Here is a 15,365-nt window from a genome sequence, read left to right on the forward strand (position 1 = left end):
AGTTCCCTGAGTCTTCAGTTTGACAGTTGTTTTCAAAATATCTCTCATTTCCCAGGAAAGTGCTCCACTGTGTCTTACTTACACAAATCAGCACATTTGTTCAGCTTAAAATAAAAAAGCTAAAGGCCATGAAATTATTTTGATCAATGTGTGGCAAATACAATTAGCTCAGAGAGACAAAAGTGCCCAGCGACTGGTATGAGGCACAAAATGGAACACGAGAGATGAATACAAGATACTGGTTGTCCCTCAAGGTCCTGCCTTTAGAAATATAGCGCAAGTACTGAACCTTGACGTGGGGCCCCGCTTGGATCATTCCAACAGACGTGGCATTCTGTCTTTAAATTTTATTTCCAATCTCAGAATGGAAATAAACACAAGACCAAAAGGAAAAAAATAATTTTCACCCAGGGACACAGTAAACAATCAGGGCCCTTGCAGCGAATGTGGATCTCAAACAGCCCACACAGCTGGCCACCCAATGCTCCAAGGCAAACCCCACACTTAGTTCTGAGCTTAAAAGGCTTCTCTTCAGTTTTGTCTACATTCTCAATCCTCTAGTAGCTCCTTTTGGCTAAGGCCAACATGAAATACTGAGAATAGTTCGAACATTAGGGGCTGGCACTGTGGCATAGTGGCTAAAGCTGCCGCCTTCAGTGCTGGCATCCCAGCATGGACACCAGTTTGAATCCCGGCTGCTCCACTTCTGATCCAGCTCTCTGCTATGGTCTGCAAAAGCAGTGAATGATGGCCCAAGCCCTTGGGCCACTGCACCCACATGGAAGACCCAAAAGAAGCTCCTGGCTCCTGGATTCAGATCATAGTAGCTCTGGCCATTGCAGCCATTTGGGGCATGAACCAGCAGATGGAAGACTTCTCTCTCTGCCTCTCTCTCTGCTTCTCCTTCTCTCTCTGTGTAACTCTGATTTTCAAATAAATAAATCTTTAAAAAAATAAAAAGGAAAGAATACTAATTCAGGAATATTCTTCTCTCCTAATTATGGCTTCAATACACATAAAAAACTAGGATTCAGGGGTGGAAGTTTGGCACAGGGGTTACACACTCCTGTCCCATATCAGGGTGTTTCAGTTCAAATCTCAGCTCCAGCTGCTAATTCCACCTTCCTAGAGAGACTGGAAGGCAGCAGGTGATAGCTCAAGTAATTGGGTGTCTACCATCCACTTGGGAGACCCAGATTGAATTCCTGGGTCCAGCTTTGGCCTGGTCCAGACCTAGGTGTTGTGGGCATTTGGGGAATAAACTGGTGGATCAAAGATTTCTCTCTCTCTCTCTCTCTTTCCCCACCACCCCCCATAAAAATAAGTAAGGAAAATAAATAAATAAAGGGTTTCTAAAAAGTCATTAAAACACCCTAGGATTTAAATGTATAGACATGTGAGTTTGTTTTTAATAAGGGAATTAATTGTGGATTCCTAGAACTAGGGCTCCTGGATAGCTTGAAATCACTGAGAGGAGGAGGGCATGGAAGGTAGGAGGAGAAGAGTCAAGTTCTTCTCACGAATGTCACATCTAACACGAGGCAGGAAGGACTATCATGCTAGTGTTGATGAGGGGCCGCAGGCAGAGCTGCGGGGAAAATGACCACATATGCTTAGTGCTTCAGAGTTTGCAGGGAGCTGCCCCACCTCAATGGCGCCCTTTGACACAGGGAAGGAACTGTTGGTCCCTTTCCACAGATGAAGTTTTCAGAGACTGAGTGACCTGCTCAGGGCAGCATTTAGTACATGGCTGGGGCCGAGGCCTAAAGCCAGATCTTCAGATCTCTAGCCTCTAGCCTGTCCATTAGACTGTTGTGAGAACACTGGATTCTTTTTTTTTTTTTTTTTAGATTTATTTATTTATTTGAAAGGCAGAGTTACACAGAGAGAGGTTGGTTCACTCCCCAATTGGCTGTAACGGCCAGAGCTGCACTGATTCGAAGGCAGGAGCTTCTTCTGGGTTTCCCACGTGGGTGCAGGGGCCCAAGGACTTGGGCCATCATTCACTACTTTCCCAGACCATAGCAGAGAGCTGGATAGGAAGTGGGACAGCTGGGACTCGAACTGGTGCCCATATGGGATGCTGGCACTACAGGCAGTGGCTTTACCCGCTACGCCACAGCACCAGCCCCAGAGAACACTGAATTCTCAATCCAAAGCTCAGCCTTGGAATTCTTGCTCACCTCTCACCTCTCATGTATTTGGACAGATAATTAGATTCTTGAGTCAGTAAACAAGAAAACACTTTATAAACTGTGAAATGCTATACAAAGGTAAGAGGCATAACTAACTCCATCTTAATGAACTGATATTTCTGTGGTCCCTCTCTCAATACATCCTTACAGGTAAGCTTTCCTCCCTTTTGTTTTAAGGAATAAAGATTCCCTCCTTCTCATCAATGTGCAACCTTCTTCCTATGCTTTACTATTAGATCAACAAATATTTAGGGCTTACTAAGATTGTGTCAGTTCTGTTAATCATCACATCACTTTGCACATTAAGAACTGAGGCTCCCAAAAGCTAAACAACTTGTCCAAGATTGTATAAATTAAGTATTAGTGCCCCAGAGGTCCTGTTTCAGAGTCTAGCCCGTTAATCACTATTAAAGTGAAATTAATCACTATTAAAGTAAAATTGTCTTCCCCGTGGCTCAGCAAACTTAACCTATTTTCCTGTTTCAGTTATCTATTGTGCTATAACAGTGCACCCCAGAATTGCTCAGCTTAACATCACATCCCCATATCTAATCATGATTCTTCAATCTGGACTGGGCTCAACTGGTTGGTTCTTCTGCTGATTTTGTGTAAAGTCACTCAAGCCGCTCCAGAAATCTAGGAGCACAACTGGTGATGAACCATCCAAGATGATTCCCTCACCCTCTAAGATGCTTTCCATATGGCCTCTTATTCCTCAGCAGTGTACTCCCAGCTTCAAAGAGTGTGGCAGATGACTTCCAATGTGAAAGGACTTCCAAGCCTTGGCTGGCATCAAGCTTGCTAATATCACCCTGCCCAAAGTAAAGCACAGGGTCAAGGACAAAGTCACAGAGACAAGAAGCTCAGGAGCTGAGGTTCACTGCAAGTCTATTGATGTTTCCACATCTACTTTCCTTCCCTTTTCTTCAGTTTCTCATTCTTCACTTATGCTTACTCCTTAGCACAGAAAAAACACCAAATAGAGGGCCAGTGTTGTAGTGCATTGGGTTAGGCCATGGCTTGCAAAGCAGCATTCCATTTTGAAGCACTGGTTCAAGTCTTGGCTGTTCTGCTTTCAATCCAGCTTCCACCTAATGACCTGGGAATGTAGATGATAGTCCAAGTGCTCGGGACCCTGCAACCCATATGGGAGATCTAGATCGAGTTCCTAGCCTGGCCCCAGTCCAGCTGTGTGGGAAATTGGGCAGTGAACCAGTGGATATAGTGTGTGTGTGTGTGTGTGTGTGTGTGAGAGAGAGAGAGGGAGAGGGAGAGGGAGAGGGAGAGGGAGAGGGAGAGGGAGAGGGAGAGGGAGAGGGAGAGGGAGAGGGAGAGGGAGAGGGAGCCTGACTTTTGAATGAAGCAATGTTGTTTTAAAAAAGAAAACACTCGGATGATCATGGTTAAATACAAATGAAAGTTTCCCAGCTGAATATTTTCCTTTAGTTACCATCTTAGTCTTTAAAGAGTGCTCTGTACTCACTGTCCTCACCTGGTCACTGCTTAATCACCCTCCAGCCACTGCAGAATGGCCTCCGCTAACACTGTTGCAGCAAAACTGCTCTCCCCGTGCTCTCTAATAACCTCTGTATTTCAAAAGGCAACGGATAGTTTCCTGGTCTTGTTTGATTTGCCCTTCTGGGATATTTAACACTTCATTGGGTTCCCATAACTTTTCAGCCAGAATTTAAAATCCCTAGTTTGATGCACTGAGGTTTTCATCATCTGGACAGCTGCCTTGTTTTTGAGCCTCATCTCCTCTACTTCTCCATCAGCACCCTCACAATTCAAGCATACATTGTAAAATGCCTCTGGGCCTTCACCCAGGCCACTTCCACCTCTGAATTACAGGCTGACTACAACTTATTAGTCTTCAAATCTCAGATCTAGAATTGCCTTCTCTAGAGATTTTCTACGTCCAAGACCAGTGTTACCATAAAAGTTAAGAACATAGGCCTTGCAGGCGCCGTGGCTCACTTGGCTAATCCTCTGCCTGCACCCCAGGGTTCTAGTCCTGGTTGGGGCGCCGGATTCTGTCCTGGTTGCCCCTCTTCCAGCCCAGCTCTCTGCTGTGGCCCAGGAAGGCAGTGGAGGATGGCCCAAGTACTTGGGCCCTGCACCCGCATGGGAGACCAGGAGAAGCACCTGGCTCCTGACTTTGGATCAGCGCAGCGCACCTTCACAGCGCGCCAGCCATGGCGGCCATTTTGGGGGGTGAACCAATGGAAAAAGGAAGACCTGTCTCTCTCTCTCTCTCACTGTCTAACTCTGCCTGTCAAAAAAAATTTTAAAATAAAAAAAAAGACATAAGCCTGAAACCAGATATCAAATATCTGCTCTGCCACTTCTTAGTTCTGTGACCTTGAACAAGTTATTTGACTGCAGTGCCTGAGACTCCTGACTACTGAAACGATGACAGTGAAGGGCTTGCTTCCTAGGAGGGCTGGGGAGATTACAGATTCTGTGCGAAACACTAAGAGCAGTTGCTTAGAACTCAAGTTTTGTAGGACTCAGTAAATGCTAGTATTATCTCATTTTAAATGCTTCTTATCTCTCTTTCCATTGTATTATGTATACAGTCACCATATTATAGTAAAACCATTGATTCATGTGACTTCATCCTTTTTAACTCTCAAGACAGAACCTGTGTATCCCTGTGCTTAGGTGGGGCATATAAGCATTCAGTAAAAGAATAAAAGGGTGAATGAATGATGCATGCACTGGTCAACTAGACACAAGTTTCTTCTCAATTCCTTAAGCTACATTTAGATTTAAGAAAGTGAAAGAACTGGTGAAGTCCCATGTTCACATTACAAAGGAAATATTGTCTCAGATCTAATTTGCAGTTCTTATCACTACAAAAACTCAAAATGAAATGTCTTATGACCCACAACATTTCTGATGATTTTTACTACATCTTATGATGATTCTTGCTCTCTGTTTGTAAGAATAGGTGATAATATTCTCTTGGTCTAGCTCCACCATTATTTGTGATGAATGAGGGAAAGTTCCTAGGGTTAAAGGAGGCTTTGGTAACTGTGAGGCTAAAATGGATTTTAAATGTGCCACTGGAAAATGATTCTGACTTCATCTCAAAACTTAAATTACACTATTTCCTGACATTTTAAGTTGTTTATTCAAGAATCACAGCTAAGGGGCTGGAAGTAAGGCATACCAGATTAAGACGCCACCAGCAATGCCAGCGTCCCATATTAGAGCATGGGTTTAAGTCCAAGCTCTTCCACTTCAGATCCAGTTCCCCACTAATTCAGCCGGGAGAGTGGTAGAGGATGGCCCAACTGCCTGGGCCCCTACCAACCACATGGGAGACCCAGATGATATTCTGACCAGACCTGGCTGTTGCAGCCATCTGGGGAATGAAGATGAAAAATCTCTGTGTGTGTGTGTGTGTGTGTGTGTGTTCTTCTCTGTCACTGCCTTTCAGATAAGTAAATCTTTATTTAAAAAAATCACAACTGAACTTCTCTGGAAGTTCAGATACTTGGAAGACTCCTCATATTATTTTGTATTTCTATAGTTTCCAAAAATAGTAGCAATGTACTGATCTAAAATATGTCACTATAGTTCCACAAATTTAATAATTATTTATGTAATAAATAAACAATGTTAAACTTTTGGAATATGTAGGAAGGAAACTATTTTTTCAATGATTCGTTACAATTATTCACTAAGAAAATAAAATATTTTAAATTATCATTCATACTAGAGAGGTAGGAAATAGATACCACATATTTACTCCAAGCATTAAATACTCTATATAAAACATTTTATGTTGCTACAGTAAAATCATAGAATGTGTTTTTAGTGTGTTTTTTTTATTTTATTTTTTTATTTTTTGACAGGCAGAGTGGACAGTGAGAGAGAGAGAGAGAGACAGAAAGGTCTTCCTTTTGCCATTGGGTTCACCCTCCAATGGCCACCGCGGCCGGCACGCTGCGGTGGCCAGCACATCACACTGATCCTAAGCCAGGAGCCAGGTGCTTCTCCTGGTCTCCCATGGGGTGCAGGGCCCAAGCACTTGGGCCATCCTCCACTGCACTCCCAGACCACAGCAGAGAGCTGGCCTGGAAGAGGGGCAACCGGGACAGAATCCGGCGCCCCGATCGCGACTAGAACCTGGTGTGCCGGCACCGCAGGTGGAGGATTAGCCTACTGAACCACAGCGCCAGCCTAGTGTGTTTTAGTTTAATAAAGGAAAAATAAGAGCAGCAATTTGAGATTTATGGAATTATTTGCAGTTTAGTCTCATAGAATATTAGGGCTAGGGGACCATGTGGGCCATGCTCTTCACTTGAGAAAACTGTGCTAAGAAAGAGCAACCAACTTGCCCATTCATTGTAAGAAAAATCAAGGAGTAAACCAAGGAGCAATTTTCACAATGACACAACTGGGTTAACAACGGTCATTGGTCTGTCTTTATACATAAAATCAATAATCACTTTAAAATATAAAAGATGATATCTATATCGGAGCCCAGGGTTTGCTAAGATTGTCTTTTAATCTTTCCTGAGGAAATTTTACTGATCGCTGACACTTATCTTCTTGGTTCACAGGTCTAGGAAGTATGAAGACTGTGCTTTTTCTCCTGTACTTCTTGGGAAGTGCAGCTGCCATCCCGGTAACTTACCTTTCTTCTCTTTTAACATCTTTAATAATCAATAAATCCTCTATTTAAAAGAAAATGTTCTTATACAATATATTCTCTTTTTTATTAGTTGTATTTTTTTATTGCCCAAGCAGTGAATAGATGACTAGAAAAATCAAGATAAGGTACTTAAAATTTTTTTTTCACAACTACCAGGTACTACAAGCTGGAACAAATATGCTGTTGGAAGTGCTGGCCATAAGTGTATTGGCCACAGAGTATACCAAAGGGACAGGAAAAAATAAATTCTCCTATTGGAGCCTACCACATTGATATGAGAATTCTAAGAATTTAAATTGGAGTGCATACCCACATTCTCCAGCATTTTCTTCAAAATCAAATACATGCTGGCTGAGAAATTCAGAGAATCTGTCATAAAAACAGGAGCCTACAGTTTAGGGGCAAGAAATGATATGGTGATCATAAACTGGATTGTAACTCAGCATGCTGCAAGCAGACAGGACAAAAACATTTTCTTCTTCATGGTCTGATATACTGGCCCCAGCAACTACATGGCAGTAAAGCTGTGATACACAAATCAGATGATCTGAGACCATGTCAGCCTCAAAACTACTTGCAAGTCAAGAACAAGGAAGGAAGGGAGGGAGGGAGGGAGGGAGGGAGGACGAATAGAATAGAAAAGAACTGTGGCTTGGATGATCATCAAGGATATTCCACAAATGATCCCTATCATCTTTAATTAAACCATAGGATTTGTGCCACTTCTTTTTTACCAAATGGGGGGAGTCCACCTCCTTAAATGGACAGAGCAATTTCTCTGCTGTCCCTTACATCCTTTCCACTTTAGGTCTGTCCTTTTGTTGGATAACTGTTGAGGGATGTGTCAGCAAAAGCAAGCTGCACAGCACCCAGAGCAAACAGTTCTTAAAAAACCGAGCTTATGGCCGGCGCCGCGGCTCACTAGGCTAATCCTCCGCCTTGCGGCGCCGGCACACGGGGTTCTAGTCCCAGTCGGGGCGCCGGATTCTGTCCCAGTTGCCCCTCTTCCAGGCCAGCTCTCTGCTGTGGCCAGGGAGTGCCAGTGGAGGATGGCCCAAGTGCTTGGGCCCTGTATCCACATGGGACACCAGGAGGAAGCACCTGGCTCCTGGCGTGCTGCGCCGGCCGCAGCACGCCAGCCATGGCGGCCATTGGGGGGTGAACCAACGGCAAAAGGAAGACCTTTATCTCTGTCTCTCTCTCTCACTGTCCACTCTGCCTGTCAAAAAATTAAAAATAAAAAATAAAAAAACCAAGATTATGACCACTGCTAAGAAGCATTCTTAAGTAGTATGGAATCACTCCAGCTGAAATTATACATTGTACTCTAAAATTACAAAAGTGGGACAAATTATCATCCAACACAGAAAGGAGCTCCCTTGGAACCACTGTTTTCTCTTGAAAATGTGTTTTACATTTCCAATGGTTACTGCTGTGTAACTAGACATCAAAAGTGTCTTTGAACCAAATGTTTGAATGGCATGCCTGCATATAGACACATTCCAGATGCTTCCTTTCTAGGGAAATGTGTTACATGCAGACCCAGCCCAAAGCTAAAAACCTAAATATTTTCTCATAATGTTGACATATTAAAAGTCTTGTATCATTTTTCTTGCTAGCTGAATTCTCCAGAAATAGAATCTGTGTGGGCAGGAGATTCCAAACATATTTCCAGAGGGGTATGTTAAATAAATCTAGACGTGGGCATAATGATAAAACAGAATTTTAGTTACAAAATATTTCTGAAACAGATAAGCTGCCATGTCTTTTGTGCACTTCCTCCTGTTTGAGGTGGGCCAGAAGGAGCAGATGAGGAAGAGAGTAAGTCTAAATCTCCCTGTGGAGCCACTGTTGCAACACACCCAAGTGACCATCATTCTATCTCCTTTTCCTTTACAACTTCGGAAACTCTTCTGAATGTTATTATTCCTCATAACTGAAGAAAACATTAAGAAGCAAAAGTGAAAACCAACTCCCAAATCAATCCTGCATGTCATGGCTTTCTGTATATTATATAATCAGCACTCCAGGACTTGCTAGTGGAGTAAAAGTGAGCCAATCAAAACAGAATCCAAGCTTTATCCTTACTCCTGGATATGTCTGCCATTTGAGTGTCCACAGTTCCTGTATAATAAAGGTCCCTGGTGCACACCTGCCTCAGTTATTGGGTAGTTACAACTGTTCCCACTGTATGACATTACAACTAGTATTAATGTAGTATTTTTAACTTTGACAACTCCTTACAATTTACCAAAGAAACTTTGTAAGTTGATATTTCAGCTCACACTTTGGAGATGGCAGGTCAGAAATGAAAAGACTTGTTGAACTACCGATGGAAAGTAAATAGCAGAGTGAAGATGCAAAGGGAGGCCTCTTCCCTCCAAGTGCAGTTGTTTACTTGTGCATCATGGATCACTGCCTAGTTTGTGGAACTCTCCAGTCTTGCTAGAAATAGACAGAGCCATCTAGCTCTGTCTCAAGTCCAGCCATTCAACTTCCAAGTCCAGTTGTTCTACTTCCCCATCATACATCACTGCTCAGCTCTTCATTGATGTCTCCAATCTTGCTAAAAATAGGCACAGCCCTCCCTCTGGTTGAAACAGTACATAACTGCCATTCACTTCTGGGCTCAGTGCCCTGCCTGACGCCATCTTTGAATTAATTCTAAACTAAATTGGTTTTTATTAGATTTCCTGGTAGACATCAGAGGATTAAGAAAGTAAATAAACATTGAATAAAAAGGTTTATAACCTTTCCTGTTAATGACCAGTGAATTTAAATGTAAAATTAAGAAAATATCCACTGTATCCTATGATTTACTTTATTTGACTTCAACTTTCTGCTGAAAACATTTTTCAAAATATTACATATGAATGCTTCTTAAAAGTTTGAAAAATACTTGGCCGGCTCGTGGCTCACTATGCTAATCCTCCACCTGCGGTGCCAGAACTCTGGGTTCTAGTCCCAGCTAGGGTGCCGGATTCTATCCCGGTAGCTCCTCTTCCAGTCCAGCTCTCTGCTGTGGCCCAGGAAGGCAGTGGAGGATGGCCCAAGTGCTTGGGCCCCTGCACCCAACTGGGAGACCAGGAGGAAGCACCTGGCTCCTGGCTTTGGATTGGCGTAGCATGCCGACTGTAGCGGCCATTTGGGTGGTGAACCAATGAAAGACCTTTCTCTCTGTCTCTCTCTCTCACTGTCCTGTCTAACTCCGCCTTCCAAAAAAAAAAAAAAAAAGCTTGAAAAATACAGCAAATAATTCCAAAACTCAAAAATCACCTATATGGGAATCATTTTTGATTGAATTTTTAACTGTTTTCTGTAGATATAACCTTTTCTTATATATAATTGGTATTATGCATTCATTTAACATTAGATTCTGGGTATTTCCCTGTATCATCAAGAATTCTAAAGAATATCTTTTAATCAATGTTATGAATGAAGTTTATTGATATTATTGTTATTATTAAGTACATTGTTGGTAAATAATGGTGATAAGAGTAACTAGGAATTTTAAAAATTAGCACCTAGATATGAATAATACAAACTAGTTTTTAATTTTTTCAGACAAGTGCAAGGTTTTTATCTGATCATTCCCAACCAACTGCTGAAATATTGGTAACACCTGAAAATACAGAAATCCCCTTTTTAGGGGTTGAAGATGAAGAAAATGAAAAGGAAACAGTGGTATCCATAGAAGACCAACCCAACTATAAGGTAAAAATAACATGAATATAATTTTCTAATTCTTCAAAGGTCTCAGTCTAAAGCATGGTCAATAAAAGTGTTCATGTCTCTTTGCTTCTCGGCCTTTTGGCTAAGATCAAGTGTAAGAAGTAGTCATGTCTCAGTTTAATTTATTTAACCATGATGGTCACATCAACTGCCTGCAGTCTCGAAAAGAATTATGAGAGTCAGTTTTATTCCTTGAGCTAAGGTGCTATGTAACAGTTGTTGTTTTTGTTTTGTTTTGTTTTGTTTTGTTTTGTTTTGTTTTGTTTTTGACAGGGAAAGTTAGACAGTGAGAGAGAGACAGAGAGAAAGGTCTTCCTTCCGTTGGTTTACCCCCCAAATGGCCGCTACGGCAGGTGCGCTATGCCAATCCAAAGCCAGGAGCCAGGTGCTTCCTCCTGGTCTCCCATGCTGGTGCAGGGCTCAAGGACTTGGACCATCCTCCACTGCCTTCCTGGGCCACAGCAGAGAGCTGGACTGGAAGAGGAGCTACCGGGATAGAATCCGGCACCCCAACCGGGACTAGAACCCGGAGTTCAGGCACCGCAGGTGGAGGATTAGCCTAGTGAGCCCCGGCCATAACAGTTTTATTTTTAAAATGTCAAATTCAGGTTAAACCTGTGCCTACAGAACATAAAGAACATTGTAAATTTTTTATATGATGATATGCAAAGTAAAAGAATAATGAATAGTACATGTTAGCTTAAGAATTATAAATATGACTATATTATCATTTGTTCCAATAATACTTTCTTCTTTGAAGGATGAAAAGTCTTCTACATTAAAAAGCCATGAACAGGCAGCAGAACAGGACAAGAGCTACAGCCAAGAGCTGGGACTGAAGAATCAAGAGGACAGCCCTAGTGACTTAGGTGTGAATTTGGAGTCTACCCCAACTGAAGGCACACTAGACTCAAAAGAAGACACGAGTGAACCGCAAAAGAAGATTCTCCCAGAGAACACTGATTTCCCTGTTTCTTCTGTTAGTCCCTCTGAGAATTCTAACCAACAAGAAACCATCACAAAGGGAGAGGAAAACCAAGAACTACCTATAAATGAGTCCGGTCATCAGCTGAACAGGAGCAGTACACACACCCCAGAACTAAGTGATCAAAGAAGCCAAGAAGATGATTCAAATATTCCCAATGGAGAAGAGGAAAAAGAACCAGGAGAAGTCGGTCGTCCAAATGATAACCAAGAAGAGGACACAGAACTTTCCATGGAGCATTCTGCCCGCAAGCAGGAGGAAGACAATGCCCAATCTGATGATATTCTGGAAGAGTCCAGTCAACCAACTCAAGTAAGCAAGATGCAGAAGGATGTATTTGAGCAGGGAAACCAAGAACATGAAGATATCACCTCCAATGCAGAAAGGGAAGAGGAAAATGCATCAAACATCAATAAGCACATCCAAGATACTACATGGCTGAACCAAGAAGGAAAAACTGGTCTTGAAGCTATCAGAAATCAAAAAGGAATTGGCAGAAAGACTGTTGCTGAGGCTTTGCACATGGAGCCTACGGATGATACTAACATCATGCCCAGAAATCATGGGGCTGATGAGGATGAGGATAGCAATCATCCCAAGCATGGTGCAAGAGATGACTACTTTATCCCAAGCCAGGCCTTTTTGGAGAGTGAAAGAGCTCAGTCCAATTCCTATCACATCAAACATGATGAAGAAAGAGAAAGATCACATGAGAATGAGAGTGTAGATACCAGTGAACCTGGAGACTATCAAGGGGTGAGATTACCGTGGAGCTTGTCCAACAAAAATTAGCATTATCAGCAAATAGCCACAACCTTTCTCTGTGCTCTCCTGGTCCTCTCATTTCTTTCAGTAAATTACTGAAATATTTAACTATTACTCATTTTTCTGTCCCCTATTTTCTCCTTGAAGCAGACCCTGGATTGGAATGTCATTTGTTTAAGAAGTGTAGGGACCAAACATAGAGGAAAGTGGAAAAGTGATACAGGGAAGAAATTCTCAGAATTGTTCTATCTGGGGCAGGGAGTAGGGTGGTGGCTAGGGCATTTATTTTAGCTGGCAATTGCTAGGCGAGGGTATTAATTCTCCAGCACTTCCAATGTGTCCTTTGAGCATGCCAAATAGAATTCCAGCTGGTACTCTAGTTCCTCAAAAGCAGGTGTCTTGGTGTATTCAAGTTGAATCAACAAGATGTGACAAAATGTCTGATACAACAAGAAATCCAGCAATGTTTGTCGAACTAGTTATTATGGTTAAGGAACTACTTTATTATGCAACCATACCATAATAAGAATCTGGAAACCAGTGGGAGTGGCATCAGCGAGGAAGACTAGTACAATTTAGTTGTAAAATAATTTAGAGCTTTCATGCAAAACCCACAAATAGGAATTGACACAACTTGGAGTGGAGAAGGCCATTAGTAACCTCAATTACTGAATGTTCTGCTGTCATTCTAAAGTAGGAGTTTTCTTACACTTAGAAAACCTGGTGAGAAAGCATTACCAACAACTTAATGGAGATTCCTGGTGTAACCTCATCTTAACTGCAGAATGGCAAGATAATACTATATTTCTAGTGTTTTCCCAAATCCAGTAGGGAGATTCCAACTCTTGGTGAGTAATCCCCTGAGATAAAATACTGAATCCAGTTGGGCAGAAATGGTCTAACTCTTCAAGGGTTACTGTCTGCCTCTGCCTTTGCAGGGGTTTCCTTTTTTGAGATCTAAAATGATTTGGGCATGAAAACTCAGAAAACATGCAGAATGGGAACATAAATTAACTAATGACTCCTTCTTGATAGTTTAACTTCTGCTCTCATTATTTCAAAGGCTAAGAAGGCAGAAAGCTCATCAAATGAAGATGAAACTTCAAGCGAAGGCAACGTGAGAGTCCACAGTGTTGGTGAGTTTGTTTGTGACTATGTCAAGGAAGAGGAGGAACCTACCCCTGGGTCTCATCCTTCCTCCCTTTAAGAATATAACACAGGCTTTCTCCCCCTCCAAAAAGAGATACTCTTATACATAGTTGGTATTTTCTGGTATATACGTGATATACAGCTATAAGTAAGTGTGTTTACAAATTGGTAGACCTGTTGAGATGTTAGTGCAAAGGTAGGTCTCTTTCCCTAAATCCTTCTGCTTCTGAGAATTTGTCCTACCTTATTTATTCTCCAATCTTCAACTTACTAGTGAATTGTGATCCAGTACTTAAGGGCCTAATTCCTACCCCAGTCACAAATATTTTGAATTTCAACATTGCTTATTTACCTTCTGACCAACTCACATAACATCACAGGAGACACTTTAGACTATGACCATCTCAGACAGGCCAAGACGAGTTGTTGGTTCGTTTTACATTTCCAAACTACAACAAGAGGAAGCATAGACCGCAATATAAAATAATCTAATGTCAGAAAGTTCCACGTCCATCAAAGTGGTTTCTACTGTTTTCTGACTTTCAAATTTTCAAATCTCAGTGGTTTCAAATTTGGGGGCCAGCATTGTGGTGCAGCAGGTGGAGTTACTGCTTACAATGCTGGTATCCATACCCAAGCACTAATTCAAGTCCTAATTGCTCTGCTTCCAAGCCAGCTCCCTGCTAATGTGCCTATGAAAGCAGCAGCAGATGGCCCAAGCACCTGGGCCCCTGCTACCCATGTGGGGGACCTGGATGGAGTTCCTGACCTCTGACTTTGGCCTGGTCCAATCCTGGTCATTGCAGACATTTGAGGGATGAGCAGTGGGTGGAAGAATGAACTCTCTCTCTCTCGTAAATAAATCTTTTTAAATTTAAAAAATTTTTCTCCCTCACTCATGAGAACAAAGCTAACTGAATGAGTAGATCTGTGCTTATAATCTCAATTTTGCTTTTTCCATGTTTCCTGTCCAAATTTTTCTGTTAGATTCATGTGTGAACTTCCAGTGTAAACGAGGGCATATCTGTAAGGCTGACCACCAGGGAAAACCCCACTGTGTTTGTCAAGATCCAATGACCTGTCCTCCAGCAAAACTCCTTGACCAAGTAAGTATTCTACAAAATGGTCTTGAAGATGTATGCAAAGGTCAGAGATTTGAATGAAAATAGTTTGCAACTTGAAGATGCACAGGTTATCAACTAACATTTGATGTGATAATGAACAGGAAAAATGTCAGCAAAATCGAAGAATTTAAACTGTATCATAAAAATGGTAATAGCATTTGAACTGAAGAATTCATTTTACAACTCATTCTAGTCTTGGAACATCTGCAGTTTTCATCTACTGAGCTTATCTAGAGCTAAACTGTCATCACCATTGGTATATTCATTGATAGTTTTGGTGCCAAATGGAAAAATCGCGATATTGATGGTCTCACCTATCTGATCATGGCACAACACCATGATCAGATAGCCTAGGAGCTTTAAGGATCAGAGTGTTTTGCAAGAAGCACTTGTAACAGCTTTTCCTATTGCTGATCTTTCCTAGGTTTGTGGCACTGACAATCAGACTTACACTAGCTCCTGTTACCTGTTTGCCACGAAATGCAAACTGGAGGGAACCAAAAAGGGACACCAGCTGCAGCTGGATTACTTTGGAGCCTGCAAATGTAAGATCTCATCACTCCTGACAACCATAGTTTCTGAAAGCTTTAGGTGAATCCAAATGTACCCCAAACTATATAAAAAGGGACTTAAAAGTTTATGGAAAATGGAATTAAAAGATGCTTATCAGTGCAAAAAAATTAGAAATCCATGTATATTAAGGGTCTTTAAAATGTTGTGGAAGATGAGTATTATGAAAAACACTATGC

General features: G+C 41.8%; 1 protein-coding gene and 1 pseudogene across 1 annotated transcript in view; both read left to right on the forward strand.

The window, feature by feature from the left end:
- Positions 1 to 15,365, forward strand: part of SPARCL1 (SPARC like 1) — a 45,537-nt gene that overhangs the window by 18,293 nt on the left and 11,879 nt on the right. The window contains exons 2-7 of the mRNA XM_002717029.6: positions 6,770 to 6,834; positions 10,426 to 10,575; positions 11,354 to 12,334; positions 13,407 to 13,479; positions 14,480 to 14,598; positions 15,041 to 15,161. Of these exons, the coding sequence (XP_002717075.3) occupies positions 6,781 to 6,834; positions 10,426 to 10,575; positions 11,354 to 12,334; positions 13,407 to 13,479; positions 14,480 to 14,598; positions 15,041 to 15,161 (1,498 nt within the window). The 5' untranslated portion in view covers positions 6,770 to 6,780. The remainder of the gene's footprint in view (positions 1 to 6,769; positions 6,835 to 10,425; positions 10,576 to 11,353; positions 12,335 to 13,406; positions 13,480 to 14,479; positions 14,599 to 15,040; positions 15,162 to 15,365) is intronic.
- On the forward strand, positions 10,656 to 10,807 carry LOC149125110 (U2 spliceosomal RNA; annotated as a pseudogene).

Source organism: Oryctolagus cuniculus, chromosome 8 (genome assembly GCF_051225735.1).
Source record: "Oryctolagus cuniculus isolate XC-2025 breed Fujian yellow rabbit chromosome 8, ASM5122573v1, whole genome shotgun sequence".
NCBI lineage: Eukaryota > Metazoa > Chordata > Mammalia > Lagomorpha > Leporidae > Oryctolagus > Oryctolagus cuniculus.